Source organism: Glycine max, chromosome 3 (assembly GCF_000004515.6).
Source record: "Glycine max cultivar Williams 82 chromosome 3, Glycine_max_v4.0, whole genome shotgun sequence".
Classification (NCBI taxonomy): domain Eukaryota; kingdom Viridiplantae; phylum Streptophyta; class Magnoliopsida; order Fabales; family Fabaceae; genus Glycine; species Glycine max.
This window is the reverse complement of record NC_016090.4, coordinates 6388971-6411156: the sequence shown is the minus strand read 5'-3', so window position 1 is coordinate 6411156 and position 22186 is coordinate 6388971. Positions and strand designations below refer to the sequence as shown.

Here is a 22186-nt window from a genome sequence, read left to right as displayed (position 1 = left end):
AGTAAAAAATTAGGGATGTTACAAATGGTACTAGAGCAAACCTCTTTCTTGGTATGGTGGGGTTTAGGGACAAACTAGGCGGAAGCTGATGGACATGTAACACCTGAACAAATCACACTAGAATAAGAGAGATTCAGAGGCTGTGCAGGTATGAGACTGTATAGTTGAGGATTGTGACACCCTCTATCCTGATATACATATTTATATAATAAAATATATGGAAATGTGGAATTACATGAAAGAGATTTTATTTTCTGAGCCTAAAAGAGTTGACGTGGGTAAAGGTTCACATCTAAGTTAATCATCAAATTAAAAATTTATCAAATAAGGGTATGAAAACATCTTTGGCCCAAAACAAGGTCGTCCAATCTTTTTTTACAAAAGGAAAATAAGTTAAGTAGTGGAACGATATAAAGTAACATATGTTCAGAATATTATGCAAATAATATAGAAACCCACGCCCCAATGTCACTTCCTATCAGAGCATTGCGTCCCAACATCCTCTAGCACGAGGTTCTTTAAAGTCATTCACCTAACCATATGCTCCTATGAACACAAGATTCGAGATCATCACAGAATCAAAACACAAACAACACACAGAGAACAAGTTATGACATTCGTAAACAGGTAGAGATAAACGAAAGTGCACACACACACACACACACACAGACAATATAATATAAGTATTACAAGCTCAACTTAGCATAATTCGCATCATTTTAACACTCATTGCATAACATCACTTGTCCCAAGGATTTAATCATAAAATCACATTCCACACCTTCACATTAATGATTAATCGCATGTTCAAAACAACACATCTTAAGTACAACACAACATCTCACACTCACACAATTCATTCCACACTATCACGTAACAAGTCACAATGATCATTATAAAGACATTATGCAACAAATATACCAAGACTTGATCCTATATGCAATATTGTACCATGTCAGTGAAAAACCTCGTCGGGCGCCTAGAAGTACATGACAAAATGGACCACACACCAGAAGTCAGGTCACTCTCACTAGGTAAAATCATAGGGAAACCAGTCAATGTCACGCTGTTTTGCGAGAATGTTTCTACCATGTACGATCGACACAAGCTTAAAAGAGCACTCAAACATGGTGTATTTACCCCAAGGCCTAGACTCCGAAGAGTCTGTCAGGGTCTCTCCCTCTTGATTCAGGTCCAACCCAGAAAATATTTAACACGTAGACTCTATCTATGAACTATACAAAACACACAACTCCTTAATTGTTATCAAAATAATTTTAACTCGTCGCGCCTTAAAGTGATTAAACTTGTCGGGTTCCCACAGCGAATCCCATCACAATACTCGTCGTCTTTAAAGAGTCTTACAGTCGTGTAATTATACAGTTCATAACTCACAACTCAATGTCATCACTTTACACTTTATAATAACATATATAATCACATTGAGAAACATATTAATCCCACACTTGTTCATAACACATGTCTCATCTCACCTTCCCACTAACACATTATCACTTCTCATACAATGCAATCTTCCAACATTTAAGGCATCATTCACTTATTCATTCTGTTAATAACATAGAACATGTGATCACATCATGGGGAACAAACCACTCAATCAATTTCAAGAAAACGTGCAAGAATCAATAATTCTTAAATTTCTAGGTTTTTAACATTCAAAGCCGAACACTTAATTAAACCATCCAATTTGCATAAGGACATCAATTGACCCGTCAAACATGAACAATTTGTAGTTATCATTGTACATGCAAAATTAAAATGCATAAAACACCCCAAAATTAATTCCAAACTTGCGTAGAGAAAGAATCACAACCGCTGGTTCGACAACTTTGATCTATTTGGTATAAGTGTTTTTGGGAAAACTTTTGCATATAAACTAATTTTTAATCAATGACAAGGATTGGTGTAGATTATTGTTTCCTTTGATCCACCCATTAGTCAAGCCAATATTTAGGCGTAGATTCCATTCCCACAATCTTAGTGAATTAGGCTCATTAGCTATAAGTGTTATTCTTTTTCTTTATCAAATTAACAGCAATAACTTTCAACACGTATTCTGTTTTTTCCTCTCTCATTTCTTCGTGAAAGGGATTTTATCAGAGATATATGCGAATGATTCATAATCAGTCTTTACCTTCTATTTGCTGTCAGTTTCAGTTAATTTTGCTTAATAAAGTGTTAAAGGGCTATAGTGGCTTTCCCTTTGCTGATGTAGAACTTTGGCACTCCGATCTACAAGATAAATGTTCCTGAATGCTCCTTCAATCATTGTAGTTTATATTGGTAAGTGCACAATATTTATTTTTTGGCATAAAATATTGCTTATATTAATCTTATTAAAAAAAAAAAGATATTGGTTTTCTTCACACAATTAGAAAAATTGAAAAACGCAAATGTAGGTTTTTCATGTGAGTCTTTGTTTCCTTGTCTTGTTTTTCATTGATATAAATCTCATTGGATTTTTTTATTTCAGTTGTTAGGTGTGGTTATTTGACTAGAATTGAAGCTGTCAGAGCTCATGATCTGATTTCAATTAAGATAAGGCGCTTATCTACTTTATTAAATTTTCTACTTGTCCACTTTGTCATACAGCCAAGGCACCTGGTTTCAAGTTTATGTCAAAAATGCTTGTTGTGAAACCTCTTAAATTTGGAGATTAGGAATTAAACAAGGTGTATGATGTTGTTGGTTTGCCTTTCGCATAAGGTATTGTGGAAAAGGAGAGAAAACGTGTTCATAATTCATGTTTTGATAAGGTTCTTATGAGCAAAGTTATTTCACCTATAAAGCAAATTGCATCAAATAAAGTGCTTAATTATGGTACTTTTCTAAGAGGAAATTAGAAAGAAAAAACTCTTCAGATGGAAACTATGGTTTAAAGCTTGACCCTATTGATTAACACTCGCAATACATGAACCAAAAAATCTAAAAGGAAAACAATTGTTGACAAATATGGTTCTTGACAGGATCGAACCTAAGGGACAACAAATGCTTTAGCGATAGAGACAAAGGCTAGTGCAACTATGAGAATGACAAAGGAGGTCAATGCATTTGGCACAAAGAACTTAAGCATCGGTGACAAAGACCCAGTTAGATCTTGATATAATGTAGTAACAATGAAGGAAGAACTCTAAGAGAAGAGATATATGCAGACCCATGCGTAAACAAGGGTGAAACAACAAAGTGGGACAATATACCTGCAAAGTACGTGAATGAATAGTACCCACGAATAAACAGGCCACATGATGAATAGTAACATGCAGATGAACAATACCCTTACAATGAATTGTACGTGTTCATGAACAGTACCTGATAAACTGCATCAGGAGGTAGTGGTTAGTGCCGAAAATTGGCAGATAACAATGACTGGCACCGAAGACGTGACATAGAAGACGATAGACCGGGTTCAAACTCGCTTTGATACCATGTTGGATAGCCACTATACATGAATCTGCAACTCTCCAGGATACAAATAGCCTCTATACATGAATCTTGCTATTCCACTGTTTTACACATCAATTTCATTTCACTATCCTAACATTAATTTCATTCTACTGTTCTAGACATTAATTCCTAACAATATAAACATTTTCCAATAGGTTGAAACCATGGTTTCAACTTTCATCATATCGCTCGGAAATAGAAGCATTTCAGAAAATAAGAGCATTTTTAATGTTGTTCCTCTTTCCAAGTACGCGTACCCTAGATAGTTTGTATAACTAGTTGGAATGCATGTTAAGAAGTAATGACATGCTCTATTGTAAATTGTAGTTGGCATGATTAACTTTGTATTCTTTTTGAATAGAAATAGATAGTTCAGCTTAGTGTGTTGATACTCTAGCACAATATTAAAAGAACTTTATTTATTTTTTCTCATTTTCTCCAAATATCTTTAATATATTCATCATTGAAGTATTTGATTACTTGTCATTGGCATAATTTCTTCATTTTTAAATTTAGTAACCCTTTTTGCTTGGTTTCTATATTTTCCTTTACTCCCTCTGAATGTTTTATGAAAATAAAACCATGCCTATGTTTTATTACGAACCGTGTAAACGGTTTGGTGGTTGAATACCCAGATAATCTGATTGGGCTTGGAGTTGATGAGTCTCTAGCCCAAGTGTGCTCTGAGTGGTCCAAGATCCTCTTGTGTTGAGAGAATGCTAGCCACAATAACTAGGGCAATGCCAACTATTTTGCTTATTTATTAAGCTTTAGTAATCTATGATTCTTGAGTGACTTCTTTATCATACATAAGACTAAGCTTTATTGTTAATTATTTTAGAAATGGTACTTGAATTAATTGGAGGCTGACAGAATACAACCCCCAAAGAAAACGGAAGGTGGGAAGCTATATGCCACAGCTGCTGTTGATCGCTTCAGGACACTTGGTGAGCAAGAACAGATTGTTCGGGATAATAGCACTGGTGTCATGTTATACAGAATTGGCTTATAATGTAACAAATTCTTATTATAAATTTATCTTTTCGAAAAGTCAACTCCAGATAAATAAATGTAAACTAGCTAGACAGTGTGTAGTGCTTCTGCTTATATCAGTGGCTGTGGATCCAAGGTTAAACTATGTGTTTTTACAGGCAATGATTGATTTTCAAGAAGCTGAAAAGAAGAGACGGGATGAAATTGGTGGAACCTTTATGTGCTATATATGGTTAGTTAATTTTTTTTTTTTTAAGTGTTGGCTTATTGTTAGAGATAGGTTTGTTAGACGTCTTGTGATGAATACAAAAATATATTCATTACTTTTGTCATTGATCCTTGAATATACAAAGTAAGAATAAATACAATCTTGAACACAAAAAAAATTAAAAAAATAGCATACCTCCATTAGTAATTATTGTTATTACAAGTAAAAGAAACAAACACTAAAAACTCACAATTTAATTCATATAACAAAGAAAGAGAATAACATGAATTTTCTAACTTTAGTCTTTTAAATGTGTGTGAATCAATGGAATATTACAAATTTTATATAGGCAAGGAAGTGTTGTCTATAAAAGCCGATGATAATTCATTGATTCACACATCTATAGAAGGCTAAAACTTAAGGTTAGAAGATTCTTCCTATTCTCTGTCATGTGAGTTGAATTATGAGTTTTCAATGTTTGTGAGAACAATGACGACTAATGAAAATATTTTTTTTATGTTTAAGAATGTATTTATTCTTATACTATATCAAGGACTAATGAGAAAGTAATAAATATGTTTTTGTGTTCATCATATGAGGTCCAACAAACCTATGTTTAACAATAAGCCAACTCTTAAAAAATGCTCAACTGCTCAAGAACAAAAAAAACCTGCATTACGGAAACCCAGAAAAAAAGAAAGGCCTTCAACATCTAATCAAGGTTATTAAAGATTTCCCACTTCATCAAATTCTTTCTCTTCCACTTATTCTCCTTTTAGATCCTCTATTCGCCCATCCTAATATATTATTTGATGTGTGATATTTGGTTCTCCAATACTCTCTAACTCTTGCGGCTTGTATTCTTCCAGATTGTCGCTAAAATTAATAGTTAAATATTGAAGAGAACTCAAGTTTGCAATTTTGTTCTCAGGCATACAGGTTGCTTTGTGGTCATCTTTAAATCTTGGAGACTAATCAAAATCTCTTAAACCATTGGGCAATATATCAAGTTCAGTGCACTTAGCTTGAAACAAAAATTGAATATTTTGCACCATACAAATGGAATTAGGGAATCTCTTAATTTTCTTATTAATTTATCACTAATTTTCTTATCATAACAAAAATTGAGATATCTCAAATGTTTTAACTTTCCAATGAAATGTGGCAAACAAATGTAGAGTCACTTAAATTCAAAATCTTGAAACCAATGTGAAGAAAGTTTCAATATTGGCTCCCAGCTCACACAAATATTTTTTAGCCCTTTAAAATACTTTGGAAAGTTGACTTTAGTTCCTATAAAAATTTAATATATATGTTTTTAGTCCCTAATGAAAGACAAAAACTACACAACTTTTAGTAAATATAGGAATTAAAAACATAATAAATTTTTATAAGCTATAACGGAAATCTCTGAATCGAAAGTTATTTGGTGTTCCAATCCATTTCCAACAATGCATTTTTCAAACTGAGAAAGCTAAACTGCTTGACAATGCATTTTAGAACTCATTACAGCTCGATTCACATCATTATGTTCAATAAAAGGAATCCCACAAACTCCAATAGATAAATATTGGAAGGGAAAAATACTTCAAAGATGAACTTGTTCCCATGCAATCACAAAAAATTCTTGATGGTATAGGCCCAAACAGTCTCTTGACTAAAACTAATATTTTAAAATATTTTGAGGGAAACAAAATATAGTTTACCATAAAAATTCCACTTGAGTCCCTTAAAGTGTTTTGTTAAATCAAATTGATCATTCTGTCAATTGTTTGTACTAATGGTGTTAATTTTGTGTCACGTTGCATCTCTTTTTGTTTGCTAGTGCCACAAAGTTAACCAAGATTAATTTAGTCTAACAAATATACTTTTAAGAGACCAATCTGAAACAAAAAATGAAAATGGACCAAAATTCTATTTTAGCCTATTTTTTAAATTGTTCAAATGTATTTTATAATGTACACTTGCTTGATTTATTATGTGTAAGAAATAATCAATTCTAATGATTATATTTAGGAGATTTTATATGTTCGTTATCAATAATCTCATTAAATTGTTTTTTTTCAAAGAATAAAATGTTCAAAACTTCGGTTCTATATCCATATATTAGGAATTTCTTTGGCAAAAATTGTACCCTTTTCAAATTTATCTTCCCGGCCTATACTTCATTATTTTTTATTTGGAGTTGTTAGGTGCTTGGTCAACTTATGTTGATTTCAATTAAGATAAGGTGCTTATCTACTTCAACAAAATTTCTAGTATGCCGTCATAGATAAATTCATGAATTTCATTGGATCGAGAAAGCAATTGTTGTTGTCCCTCGTGTTCAATCCTATCAAGAACCATATTTTTCAATAATTCTTTTCTTTAGATTTTTTGAGTCATGTCTTATGAGTGTTAATAGGATCAAGCTTTATACAATTGTTTTCATTTGAAGAGTTTTTCTTTCTAATTTCCTGTGAGAGAAGTACAGCAACACCTTATCTGATGCAATTTGCTTTATAGGTGAAACAACTTTGCTCATAAGAACCTTGTGACAAAATGAATTATCAACACGGTTTTGCTCTTTTTTCACAATCCCTTCCTTGAAAGGCAAAACACCAACATCATTCACCTTGTTCTACTTAAATTCTCAAAATCTAACAGCCTTCGCAACAATCAGTATTGATATAGACTTGAAACTACATGCCTAACTATATGAAAAAGTAGACAAGTTTTTTACCTTATTTTCTCTGACAAAAAATATCATTACAAAATCCTTTACTACACTTTGGACATGTCTAATCACCCAACTACTCCACCTTTATGCATTTTCCTGATACCTATTCCAAGGGTAGTGGCAAAACTTAATGGGACAAGGATTCCCCTTCTTCAAATTTTTACAAGTAGCAGCAAAATCCTTAGCTTTTAGTTGGCAATAGGAACAAGTTTCAAAAATGGGATTTCACAAGTAGCAAAATCCCCATAAATTTGCAAATGGAAAAACTGTAACGAATGTGACAAAAAAATATGGATTTTTATGCTACTTATAAGAATTTAAAGAAGGGGAACCCTTGTACCATTAAGTTCAACACAAGTACCTCTGGAGTAGGTATGGGAAGAATGTAGAACATATATAGTAGTTGGGTGATTGGACATGTTCAAAGTGTGAAGGCTCGCGCAATTGCAACTTTTGTTAGAAGAAACGAGGTCAACAACCTATTAATTTGTACACTGTGTCATATAGCCAAGACACTTAGTTTCAAGTTTGTGTAAGAAATGCTTGTTGTGTGAAGGCGGTTATATTTGGAGATTTGGAACTGAACAAGGTGTATGATGTTCTTATTTTGCCTTTTGAGGAAGGCATTGTGGAAAAGGAACAAAAACCTCTTGACAATTCTAGTTTTGATAAGGTTATTAGGAGCAAAGTTGTTTCACTTATAAAACAAATTGCATCAAATAAGGTTCTTGTGGTACTTCTCTTAGAGGAACTTGGGAAGGAAAACTATTCATATGGAAACATTAATGGTTTAAAGATTACCCAATTAACACTCAAAAGACATTACCAAAAAATGTAATTAGACATCAATTTCATTCCGCTATCTTAGACATTAGTTTCATTCCACTGTCCTATTCCATTAATTGCTTGAGTAATTTCTAAGACTATAAACAGTTTACAATAGGTTGAAAACATGATTTTATCTTAGGGTAAATAGTTAATTTTGTTCCCTCAACGTGTAACTCGCTAGTAGATGCGTTCTTGAAAGATGAAAATATAAAAATTTAGTTTCTGAAAGTGTAAAAAATACGATAATTATGTCCTGCCGTTAACTTTCGTCCATCATTGTTAATAAAATAGTCTACGTGACACGGATGAACAAATTTGTAACTGAAATGATTGTCAACATGGATTGCTAGCATAGAGACATATTTGTCATAATATTTTTTTGACTTTTTATCTTCTCACTCTACTGAAAAATGCATTCCTGAGAGATGAAAATATAAAATTTAGTCCCTAAAAGTATAAAAATTACGACAAATATGTTCGGACGTTAATAATAGATTGTGACTAATTATTATTATTATTATTATTATTATTATTATGTGTTATTTAGTACTTATGCAATATATTTTTTTAATTTTTTTTAATATATATATTTTATTATTTTGATTTCTTTGTCAAACCTTAATCTTTGTTGACTTTATCTTATATCTTATAATTTTATCAAATTTCTACTAAATCTCTTAAAGTATAAAATATAAGATACTATAAATTTAGTAGAAATTTGATAAAATTATATCAAATCTTGGAGAGAATTAGATTGTGTTAATGAAAAATTCTCTAGCACTTGATGAGATTAAGAGCCATAAGTTCAACCATATAAAATATAATATATAGTAGTAGAATAACAAATCTTGGAGATATCAAATTAAGTATGAACGCCAAAGTACGACTCATTTTGAACGAAAGTTTTATAGTTTTAATGTGACATATATAAATGATAATATTATATACAAGCATTATGGTTGAACTTATGGCTCTTAAATTTATCAAAGTATAAGATATAAGATAATCTTTTTTTAGCAACAAAGATTAAGGTTTGATAATGAAATCAAAATAATAAAAATATATATATTAAAAGGAAATTTTAAAAATATATTGTATAAGTACTAAACGAATAGGAGCAGTAAATTATAAACACATAATAATAATAATAATAATAATAATAATAATAATAATAATAATAATAATAATAATAATTAGTCACAATCTATTATTTAAGTCTAAATATATTTGTTGTACTTTTTATACTTTTATGGACTAAATTTTGTACTTTCATCTTTTAAGGACTCATTTGTCAGCATAGTGGAAAGTCGAAAAGTTAAAAAAAATATTATGACAAATATGCCCCTATGCTGACAATCCACGTTGACAATCATTTTCGTGACAAATTTGTCCCTCTGTGTCACATAAACTATTTTATTAACGGTGACGAACGGAAGTTGATGGTAAGACATATTTGTCGCACTGTTTACACTTTCAAGAATTAAATTTTGTATTTTCATCTTTCATGGATGCATTTGTTAGCGAATTACATATTGAGAGACCAAAGTAACTATTTACCCTTTATCTTATCTCTTGGAAATAGAAACATTAAAGGAAACAAGAGCATTTTAAATGTTGTTCCTCTTTCCAAGTAGCCTAGATATTTTGTATAGCTATAGTTCATCTTAGGAAGTAGTGATAACTTAACTGCTCTCTTGTATATTGTAGTTGGCATTGGTTGATTATCTTTGTAATCTTTTTGAATACAAATAGATAATTCAACTTACTAATGATACTCACGCACATTAAAAGTTTTTTTTTTTCATTTTCTCCCAATATCTTTAATATATTTATTATTGAAGTGCTCTCTCTGGTCTAAAATACATGAAAAAAATTAATTCACATTAACTAAAGAAAATTAGTTAACCATATTTAATTTTACCAATTTTAATTAAAAATAATTTTTTTTCTAACTTACCCTTTATTGAAACTTGATATCAAAAATAATTTTTTAATTAAGTGAATGATATTTTAGAGATATAGTAATGTTAAATAAGATAAATTAATTGAAATTTTCTTATATTTAAGATTAAGAAAATAATGTTTTTTTCTTCTTATATTTGAGACCAGAGTAGTCTTTGATTATTTGTCATTGCATAATTGCTACAATTTTAAATTTAGTAACATTTTTTTCTTGTACTCTATATTTTCTTTTTCTCCTTGGGAATGTTTTATGGGAAAAAATACATATATGTTTATGTGTTTTTGTACAAAGCAGGTAATTGAGTTGGGTTGGTTGAATATAGGATAATCTGATTGATCTTGGTGTTGATCAGTCTCTAGCCAAAGTGTGCTCTGAGAGTGGTGCAAGATCCTCTTACGAACTCTTATGTTGAGATAATGCAAACTACAACTAGGGTAATCCCAACTATTTTGCTTATTTAATTATTTAGCTTGAGCAATCTATGATTCTTGAGTGACTTAGCTTGATCTTTATCATACTTAAGACTAAGCTTTATCCTTAATTTTTCTAGAAGTGGTACTTGAATTAATATTTTGGAGGCTGATAGTGATAGAACACATCCCCCCAAGGAAAATCGAAGATGCACTACTAGAAAATAGTTTTTTTACATCGGTTCTTTGACCCATTCTATATCGGTTATAATGCGTCATCGTAGTAGACGATGTTGAAAGTCTCGCGTCCTTCAACATCGGTTATCTGACCGATATAGAATAGTGAACATTCTACATTGGTTATTAGGCAAAACCGATGTAGAAAGGAAGACATTCTACATCGGTTATTAGCGACGAACTGATGTAGAATATCGATTTTTCTTAACCATTCTACATCGGTTGAGCCTATAACCGATATAGAATGTCTTTCTTTCTACATTGGGTGCTGCTAAACCCGTAGTAGAATGTCAATTTTTCTTAACCATTCTACATCGGTTGTTCTGATAACCGATGTAAAATGACTGTTCTTCTACATCATGTGTTTGGGCACCGTAGTAATATATTATATCATTCTACATCGGTTTTTGCTAATAAACGATATAGAAGGAGTACTTTCTACATCATTTCTTTAGACAACCGTCATAGCATCAATTCAATTGAAAATTATCAATATTTTGAAAACCAACCTGGTCATTAAATCGATAAGAGCATCAATTCAATAATAAATATTCTAGTTGTGATTGAACCAATAATAATCAAATTAGTATTTTATAAATTTTAAAAATTGATTTTCAGGTCCAAGTGATTACAACTGAGTATAACTAAGACCTTTGTAGAACTTATTAGTATGCTACTGTATGACATGGATGACAGGATGCGATTTCTCATGACAGTATAAACTAATAATTCTTATCCATGTGTAGAAGCTAGCACTTAATGTTTTCTCATATGACTACTACAACTCACACCGTTGATAACACACGGGTGAATTTCCTCAAGAAGATAATGTAAAGGAATAAGAAAATACAAATTAGAGGGATACCTTCAGGGACAATGAAACTGTATAAGAGTCGATTGTATCAAGACTCTGGATACACGGTAATTTTATTCCATTTCATTCCATCCCACTTAATTTTTAATTTATAATTGTTCTAATATTTGAGCCGAACAAAATTATCTCTGTAAAAAGTATTAACTCTTGAAAAAAATAAACTTGCACACAACAATAAATTTAGAAAGTATAAATGAGGGAAAACAAGTGAAGCATAATGATAGCGATTAATTTACTAACTTCTTTTGTATTCACATGCATGGCTATATGATAAAAATACAAAAAAGAATATTGAATATTTATTGTTAAAGTAATTCAGTATATTTAATAATATACTCATATTTTTTTAACCGCTAATAATTAATATACACCTATTAACACTCAATACATCCCATTTATTAAATTCAACGACTTTCAATCCATTTGCGGGAAATATGGTAGCATAATATCCTGCAGATAGTTATACCACATCCATCACTTTCATGAACATTAGATTTATAATAATAAGTTTTACACCTAATCGTTGGCTTTTGAGATGAGTGTAGAACAGAAAATAAATTATATATAAAAAATTGAAAGCAATAATAAATAATGTAATAATAAAAGAGTATAAAAATATAGAAAAAGATATATAAAATAAATTAAAATTTTAATTTTAAATTCATCACTGCTTTTTTGGATGAAAAAATATTAGACATGTGATGGATGCCAGCGTATCCAACAAATATTGGATTGCACCAAAGACTTTTTCAAGTTAGAAAATAATTCTTAATTTTGAGTACTGTGGATATTGTTTTGTCTCTTTAAAAGCTTTTCCATAGTGGCGAATCAAACTCATAACAATAGCGGAAAAAAAAAACAGTTTAAGAGACTCAACTATCTTTCAATTAAGCCAGTGTTTTTCTGTTTGCATGATAACTAGTGTATTAGATAATATAAATAAATGTTTATCTTCATATAATTATATTTATAATAAATAATTTTTTTAATATATAACTTATATTATAATTAAAATTCATAATAAACATAAATATTTTTTAATATATGAATTGTATTTCAAGTTTATAAAACAAAAGATTATTTTTAATTAAATTTTTCTTTAAAAACTATCAAAATTTATTTTAAAAATAGGGATAAAAGATTATAAATTGAAAGGGATAAACACTTACGAATATCAAAGTATCTAGGTAATGAAAAGAAAAGATATAGTTTGAATTGATTTTTTTTAGAAGATTTGAATTGATTAAGAGAGGAAAAAGGCTAATTAAAAGTACTAATTACGTTATTAGTATGTGTTTTGGGTTATTAGTGTAAATGGCATTTTAAGTAAAAAAAATTAACAAAAATTGGCATATGAAATAAAAAATAATGAATATTGGTAGGCGTAAACAATTGTATTATTGAAATAATGAATTCTACATGCTTACCAATTATAGAAATTAATATTAAATAAAAAAGTAGCAGTATATACAACTAGCATATATATATATATATATATATATATATATATATATATATATATATATATATATATATATATATATAGATAATCTCTACTTGCTTGTACATGTATGTATATACAAATAGGAATGAATAAACACTCTTTTATATATCATAGCTTCGATAACGAAGTCATACGAGTATACAAATTTACTTTTAGATTGATACATCTTGCCACTCAATTCACGTGAAGAAATAAAGAGAGGATATAATGAAAGTGGACAAAGTCACTCATTCTCTACCTCTAGTCTTTAAGTAATATTACTAATATGAAAGTATTTTTCAATTTTGCACCAAAAAACAACAGGACTCACGCAGGCGGGAATCAGCTATGCTAATTCTTCATACATATCCAGAAACAGAGAGGAGGAGAGTGTGAAAATTCAAACTTGAGAAATACATACCTTCTTCTGCTTTTCAGTGACTTTTATCCCACTGCGATCAGACTTTCCAACATTGAAATCAACGGCTGTGATTCCACCTTCATCCTTGAAAGCAATGTGGGAAGGAGCCTACCCCATCACGCACAAGCTTTAAGGTAACCAACAACCGTTATAGAGAATTAAAAAAAAGAAGAAAAAAAATACTAACACAATTCAATTCCAAGTAGAATCTCAAAAGAATGAATGAATAGTATATACCCATTGGCATGGCTGTAAACGTACTGATCGTGAGCTGGCTTCATGAAATCTGCAATTCAAATTAATTAATTAATTAATTATTCTCATCAGAATTAAGTGTTAACCGAACTAGAATCTGCAATTCAAAATATTATAATAATAATAATAATATTTACATTGTATTTAGCTGGCATAAAATTCAACTCTAGTATAAGCTTGAATAACCCAATTGTAAGTCTCTGTATTAGGCTTCATGTAATCTGTATAAGGCATCTGCATCAATGGCCACATTAGGTCCATTGGAGAAGGGAGCCATGAAGTCTCCAGGAACAGCAGCTTTTGTTGGGGAAGCAAAAGGGCTATCAGGGAGATTATGCTCCAAACTGCATTTAAACCAAGGATTGAGTTTTATTGGTTCATGGCATATACAAGAAATTACATAGAGTTTCTTTGAATCATTTCTTGATCTTTGCCTTTTTGGAACCTGGAGTTTTTTTCTTTGCTATCTTTGCTTGTGTTTTTCCTCCTGTATTTCTACCTCTTTTCTTTCCAGCACCCTGCATCCAGATTTTCAGCAATTAATTATGCATGCACCAGCATTTTCATTCACTAAGGAGAAATCAAAAACCAAGAATGACTATCAGGAAACTTACTAATGTTTTGTCAGCCTTCCCTTTGGAATTACCATTAACTTGTTCCTTAGCATCCTCATTTTGATCAGTTTGGTTAGTTGACTTCTGGATCATGCCAGCCTCCTCATCCAAATCAAGGAGATCCAAGAAAAAAATAAGAAAGCAAATAGCCATATAAGTATACAGAAGGAAAATATCTGTATTACTCTGAATGTTTCAATTCACTGAGACATAACCAATTACTTTAGGCACATGCACGTCAAAGTTATTCCACAATACAAAGAAATACAAATATGATAGAAGGTACACTACTGTGACTAGCATCTAACATTTAGTGATTCATTTATTTAAGGTAACAAAATAAGGATTGAAGAGTGCCATTTACGATTCCCTCCATCCTTATTATAAAAGAACCAAAAGAAAATAACAAAAGGAAACAATGTAGAGATCTACATGACCTGAATCTATTGTTAAGAATTAATTTGATTTTGAACTTTCAAAATATGCTAAGACATCATTAAAGAAACTCTAAAGATAGTAAGACATTGAATATGCTTAAGTAATTACTCATTAGAACTTAACTCATTTGATTGGTATATATATCATATATATTGTGAGAATTTTTATAGGTATTCATTGAATATGATTCTAAATTGTCATTCTTACTTTTTTTTTTATCAGCAAATAAATAAATATTTCTAAAAATGGGGTACACGGGTACTCTAACTCAGGTACAAAAAAGTTTTGGAGTAAACCAACTGAAATAGGCTCTATGACAAAAAAGTTTTCTCATCCTACTATAGTCCTCTAAGTTTTTCTATTTTTTATTTTTTATTTTTTATTTTTTGTTCCAATATTTTTCTCATTGACACTTCCAACTAAACAGAGTTGTCTTACATAACATTCTTTTTCTATTTTTCTTTTACCACACCCACTAAACAGACTTGTGTTTCATTGATATATTTACTGTATATTGAAATTTAATCAATTAAAAATAAAAATATAAGTTATAAAATTTTCAAATTTTTAGTTTACTTATTATTAGTTTTTACATTGTATTGTTTATTCTTGGTCCACCGGCTAGCTTATAAAATTGTGGACTAAATAAGGCAGGTAGGCACAAAAGAAAATGAAACCCAGTTATGTCACACACAAAGCTGGTCCAACTTATTGAAATTGAAAGCTAAAGAAGATAGACCTTAATAATAATGCCATCAAATAATAATAATAATAATAATAATAATAATAATAATAATAATAATAATAATTATTATTATTATTATTATTATTATTATTATTATTAATTATTATTATTATTATTATATCAGTAAAAAAAACTGCTAATGTGCACTAAAAGTGAAAAACTTGTGGCATACCTTGGGTTGCCCGCATAATTACATCAAAGCTTGTGGCATACCTTGGGTTGCCCGCATTATCCTCTTGAATTTCTGAATAGAAGAAAAAGTAAAGCCAAAAGTCAGAGGAAGAAAGTAATAAAACTGCTCATGTGCACTAAAAAAACAAAATAGAGATCAAATAGTTCCATCAAATAAGCATCAGGATCCAATGTCATATTCAGCTCCGTAATTTAAAATTACACTCTTTCTTTCTTATATAAATTGTCTCCTTGTAATTAAAAGGTGTGCCACAAGCAAACCAGGACATGCACTGCTATTTTTTTGAATTTTGATTTAATTAATGTCGGAGAATATGCACTGTCAAAAATTATAAAATCTTTTAAAAAAAATTATATGCACTGTCAAAAGAGAGTTGTGATAATAAAAAGTAAAAGAAAATAGAAATACCATTGAGCTTGGGTGGGAACAAGCTCTTTCGTGAAAATTCTTTTGTAAGTAAGGCATTTGATACAAAGAAATAATAGTCTATTACCTAGGGATCAAAGACCGTAGAAGCTTTTGAAAGTCTCATACGTCCTTCTGTCCAATAACAACCAAATAAAAGATGTAAATCCAAAGAGCAAAAGCAACTTTTTACAACAATAATCTGAGTACCCTTTAGATGGTACAAGTGGAATCTCAGTACCCCATTAATCAGAATCCTTCATGTATTAAGCTCAAGAGCTTGCTGTAAAATATTTTTTAAAAAAAAACTACCTGTAGACAAAGGTTAAATGTGTCTGTATGCCTTCAGATTCCAGCTACCTTGCAGCCTCTATTCCCTAAATAAAATGCAAGCAACCCATCAGTACATAAAGTAAATAATCACTCATCAGTATTTCTGAATTCAGTTGGCACTACAATAAGTAGACAAATAAGTAGACAAATGCAAAATACATGACAATTGAAAAAGTAAAGCAAAAGTGAACATTTATTATTTCACAAGCCTCAAGTGTTGGAAAAGAACAGAATGCATAACCTATCCTTAGATCCAATAAACTTTCTGAACCATTATTAGAGTGCCAAATTTGGTTCACATTTTGATTTATTAGTTAGATATGGACACCTTTGCATGCATGAACCTAATAATACATTAAGTAGTTGAGGTACCATGAATATGTGTCTTGAACCTTGATTATTGACAGGATATATTTGGTACTTACAGACTGTTTAACATAGAAAATCAATGACAGGATATACAACCTTTCTCGCCTAAGGCACCGTGCCAGCTCTTCCGCTAAAGCTTGACCTAGTGGATCATTATCAGTTGTCAGGATAATGCGAACTGCCTACAAAAACAAAGAGAGGAAACCAAACTACTAAGCAGTTCACTTCTGTGTTAGAAAGATCCAATTGAATGGGAAGAAACCAAATGTGTGTACCTTATCCAAGTACTCTTTGCAGTTCCACAGGTATCAAAATGCAGTGTCCTGACTTCATAGAGACAAGCACACACAAATTAACATATTATAAAAGCTAGAGTAACATAAACAGAATTTATACATAATGGCAATATAACACATTTTCAAAGAAGAAGCAAGCTATATTTGGACAATTTTGCTATAAAGGAAATTTGCTATGATTAGTAGGTAAAAGGAAAAAACAGAAATCCGTTTAGATAGATTCTTCTTTTCAAAATTAAGAATTATAACTTATAATGTTTCTTAGAATGAAAGTGGTTTCAAAACACAAAAGATCTCTCTTGAAACAATTAGTATCTATGTCAAAAAGATTTGTACTTTGACTCTTAGTTATTACATTTTCAACTACCCCAGACTCAGTATAATAAAAATGAAAAATTAGAAGGGCAAATTAGTTATTACCTGTGGTTACACGCTTGTTTTGGCCACCAGATACACCTCTCTGCATTTCATCACCCACAATGGTATCTTTGCAAATATCAAGCCCCAATATCTATTCATATAGCAAACAGTGAATATGTGATTTTTTATAACAAAATCAAAGTCGTTAGTCCGAAAATTAGAAATAATTATTTTGTCTATCACGCCAATTTAATTTAATATATTAAAATTATTTACAATAAAAAAATTATTAATTCTTTGAAAAAATATCTAAGAACAAGAAGTCCTCTTCTCTCCCTAACCTTAAACATAATGTTGAGTATGAAAAGTCACTTACTTTGAGTGTATAGTCCGTAATGAGACTCTGCTTTCTGTTCCTTCCATTGCAATAGCCTAAAATTGTTGAAATTGTGAGAACCAGTATTCAATAAATTAACAAAGTTGTTTAGTCTTTGGGACATAATAATAACATAATTAGTACTACCTTCATGAAAAGGTCAAGTTCTGCCTCTGGAAATATTCCAGCTTCCTTTTCCCTTCGAGCTAGCTCAGCTAATAGGTCTACAATAACGTACTTGTCAAATAAGTTCCAACCAGATATAAATACGTGCATTAAAATATTAGTTAAGGCATAAGAAAGGGAAATACAAAAAAATTGTGAGTAATCTTTTATCCAGAGAAATTAACAGATTTACAAATTTATTCAGAAAAACCTCAAGAAAAACCTGAAGAAAACTCTACCCTCTTTGTTTAAGGATTAACTTGCTCATTTCTTCCCAAGATTTTTCTTTCAAAATGAAGCCCTCTTTTGTGGTCTCTCTTCTGCTTTTGTCACTCCTCCTTGCAAAAACTGAAGGTAATTATAATTAGTTGAAGCAATATTTTCAGCTTAAAATATGGCTTCCTATTTGATGAACCACCTCCTTGCAAAAACGGGAAGTTTTAAAAACAAAAAAAAAATGAGAAAAATAAAAGAGACTAATGATCAACAGAAACTAACACCAAGACCAAGCCTTTTCTGAAAAAACTGAGTTTTCAAAACAAAAAGATTAAGAGAAAAATGAGAGATTAATCAACAAGAAACTAACACCGCGTGCTGCTTCCAAGTCTTCGTCCCTCTTTTCAGCACGTATATTAGCGACTTCACTGCACCCGCATTCGTTATAAACGCCTTGTTCTCTTCCAAAAGAGACAGGTTCAGCAACGCCGTCACCGCGTGTTCTTGCGTCCACGAATCACTGCACCAGAGCAGCGGAATCAGAGCGGCCACCGCTCCGGACTCGCCGATCAGAATACGGTTGTCGGCTCGCTTCTTCGCCAGCTGCATATATAAAAGGGGATTTAGGGTTTACGAAGATGGGAACAACGTCCAACACGAGTTTTTATATTTAAAAATCATTTTCCAGTAAATAAAATAATTAAAAATCACTTGAATCAAAGACGGTCTTTATAAAACCGCCTTAATAAGATTAAAATCAAAGGCGGTTTCACTAAAACCATCGTTGACAACATATATAATTGGCGTTAATTACAAAAATACCACCGCATTATGTATTACATCAGTTTTTTATAACCGATATAGATACCGCGACGTGAAAAGGTGCTTTTGCAGTAGTGATGGGAAAACCTATATATATACTGCAGCTGCTGTTGATCTCTTCAGGATACTTGGTGAGCAAGAGCAAAAACAAATTCTTCGGGATAATAGCACTGATTTCATGTTATATAGAATTGCATTGGCAACCAATCAGGCAATATCGGATCAGAGAAGATATAGATGTAGCATAACAGTTGCTTATTATAAACTTGTCTTTTCGAAAAGTAAACTCCAGGTAAATGAAGGTAAAGTGGACAGAACTTGGAAAATGATTTTTGATTACAACAATGGTGTTCAAGTTTCTTCATTATTTGAGGATATCACCTGAAATTTATAAAGTCCTCCTCATAGCTCAATGTGTAGTGCTTACTGCTTATATCAGTGGCTTTGTATCCTAGGTTATACTATGTGTATTTTTTTTTACAGGTGATGATTGGTTTTCAAGCAGCTGAAAAGAAGAGACTTGAAGAATCAGGTTCTGAAATTGGTATGGAATCTTTATGAGCTATGGTTAGTTAATAAGCACTCAATACGGTTCCATTAAGTCAAACTTTTCTATTTCTCCTTCTCCTAGACACCATCCCCCAAAATAAGCACTCTTAACTTCCTTTCGCGGCACTTATTGAGTGGCCCAATTGGTTGGCCACATTTAAAACAGCAACCTTCGTCTTTTCTCCTTCCAAACTCTAAATATGGCAAATGTCTATGGCCTTGTTTCTGAACTTAGATGATTTTCAATTACCTGGACTTGAACTGGTACTGGATAGCCCAAATGACGGATGATAGCATGGAAAACGCAGAAGAAGAAGTCAACGAAGTCACAGAGAACCCAAGCACACAAGCTAACACAGGGGAGTCAAGTATACAAGCTGACACAGGGGAGTCTAATACGAAGGTGCAAATAGCAAGTAAATCCAAGAGGAAGGTTATGAGGCTTGCTTACCTCAAGGATTTCGTGTGAATCCTTTATCACCGTACGGGAATATAGCTGTTGCTCTGCATAGAATCTTAGTGCTGACACGTAGGAAAATTAGAGTAACAATAAGGATATTGCTGATATTCTGTAGATGCAAAATGACAAAATCCGTTATATGGAATTCAGTATAAATCATCATGTAATAATGGCACAATTTCATCAACGAAAAGCTAATTCCCTTCTTATCTTGTTTTCTGGAGGTGCTGGAACCCTCGAAAACCAGTTCTGCTATTTTATCCCTTATCATCTTGGTGCTCTGGTTGATTCCTCCATGGCTGACTCTCCCCTTACTCTCGAAGAGGCCATTCGCAAGCTCACTACCCATCAAATTTCCCTTGCTGAGACCCTTCAGACCATGGCTCTGAAACTTGATGAGCTCCTCCATCGTCTCCCTCCTGTGCTCCCTGACCCCGTAGCTTCGTCTTCCCCGACCCCTGTTGCTCCTCCTGCCATCACCTACAAAATCAAATTAGATGTACCACGTTTCGATGGTACTGACCCCATGGGTTGGATCTTTAAGATCACCCAGTTTTTTGAATATCATCAGACCCCAGAAAATGAGAGACTTACCGTAGCATCCTTTTACATGGATGGCCGAGCTTTGTCTTGGTTCCAATGGATGAATGGTAACCGACAGTTCACTTCATGGCAAGGCTTCCTACAGGCGCTTCAAACCCGTTTTGCCCTGTCGCAGTACGAGGATCCGACGGGGACCCTTTTCAAATTGACGCAGCGTGGCACGGTGGCTGAATACCTTGCTGCCTTCGAAGACCTTGCTAACCGCATGATTGGACTCCCTCCTCCCTTTTTACTTAGCAGCTTTTTTTCGGGCCTCACCCCCGAAATCCGCCGCGAGGTTCAGGCTCACCAGCCTCTTACCCTCGTTCAAGCGGCGGGCCTGGCTCGCTTGCAGGAGGAAAAAATCATGGATGCGTGACCCCAGCTTCGCCCCAAACCACTTCCACCCTTACCCTCTCCCTCTTTGACACAACCCCTAACCCAACCCCTCTTTTACCTAGCCCTCCTCGTCCCATACCACCTGCCGTCAAGCGGTTGACCCCAGAGGAGATTGCAACCCGCAGGGAGCGCGGGTTGTGTTTCAATTGTGACGAGCGATACCACTGGGGGCATCGCTGCTCATCTCACATTTTTCTCCTCATCTCTGAGGATGATGACCCTTCATCCGTTCAAATACCCCAGCCCAACCCGCAACCCGAACCCGAAACACCAACACCCGACCCGATAGACCCGTACCCGGCCCAAATTAGCTTTAACTCATTAGCTGGAAATGTCACGCCTGAAACGTTGCGTTTCATGGGGACCATCGGAAACCGCCATGTGGTACTGCTGGTTGACGGCGGTAGTACTCACAATTTCATCCAACATCAGCTTGTTTCTCAATTAAGCTTGATCCCTCGCACGACTACTCCTTTGTGTGTTATGGTGGGGAACGAACAACAATTAGAGTGCACCAGTGTCTGTGAATCCGTTCCGGTCACCATCCAAGCTACTGAATTCATCGTCGACCTCCATGTTCTTCCTATTGCAGGGGCTAATGTGGTTCTGGGCGTCCAATGGTTGAAATCATTAGGCCCTGTGCTCATGGATTACAACTCATTGTGCATGAAATTTTTCCATGCAGGTACTTTTGTTGAACTTCAAGGAGGCACAGAGACAACACTGAACTCCTTATCGTCATCCCAGTTCCATCGTCTTCTTCATAACCAACCAGAGAGTTTATACTTTCATGTTGATGTCCTCCATGACGACAATTCTATGGTCAATTCCGACATTGACCCCGTCATTCAGGAACTCATTAATCGCTTTCATCCCCTCTTTCAGGCCCATGAGAAGCTTCCGCCGGCGAGACCCACAGATCATCGTATCCACCTAGTTCCTAATGCTACCCCGGTGAATGTTAGACCGTACCGATACCCTCATTTTCAAAAGCAGGAGATTGAAACT

General features: G+C 32.8%; 1 protein-coding gene and 1 long non-coding RNA gene across 3 annotated transcripts; both read right to left on the bottom strand.

Annotated features, from left to right (window-relative positions):
- Positions 1–357: 357 nt before the first annotated feature.
- Positions 358–13715, bottom strand: LOC121174529 (uncharacterized). The gene is made up of 2 exons (XR_005890662.1): positions 13602–13715; positions 358–546 (listed from the first exon to the last, which is right to left on the bottom strand). It is a non-coding gene; the product is annotated as an uncharacterized lncRNA (long non-coding RNA).
- A 10-nt stretch (positions 13716–13725) lies between these two features.
- LOC106798288 (uncharacterized) lies at positions 13726–19012 on the bottom strand. 2 transcript variants are annotated; one of them, XR_005890661.1, is made up of 14 exons: positions 18737–19012; positions 18390–18498; positions 18133–18209; positions 17986–18041; positions 17670–17760; positions 17229–17280; positions 17050–17135; positions 16564–16628; positions 16340–16386; positions 15826–15897; positions 14471–14569; positions 14302–14374; positions 13994–14200; positions 13726–13887 (listed from the first exon to the last, which is right to left on the bottom strand). XR_005890661.1 is itself a non-coding variant. In XM_014774279.3 (4 exons), exons 1-3 carry the CDS (start codon positions 14621–14623, stop codon positions 14001–14003), a joined length of 426 nt encoding a protein of 141 aa, XP_014629765.1. In that variant the 5' UTR covers positions 14624–15088; the 3' UTR covers positions 13726–13887; positions 13994–14000. The 2 variants fall into 2 exon arrangements, 1 of the variants encoding a protein (XP_014629765.1); XM_014774279.3 differs by lacking the exons at positions 15826–15897; positions 16340–16386; positions 16564–16628; ... (5 more) ...; positions 18390–18498; positions 18737–19012 and having other exon boundaries at positions 14471–15088.
- Between the last annotated feature and the right edge of the window lie 3174 nt (positions 19013–22186).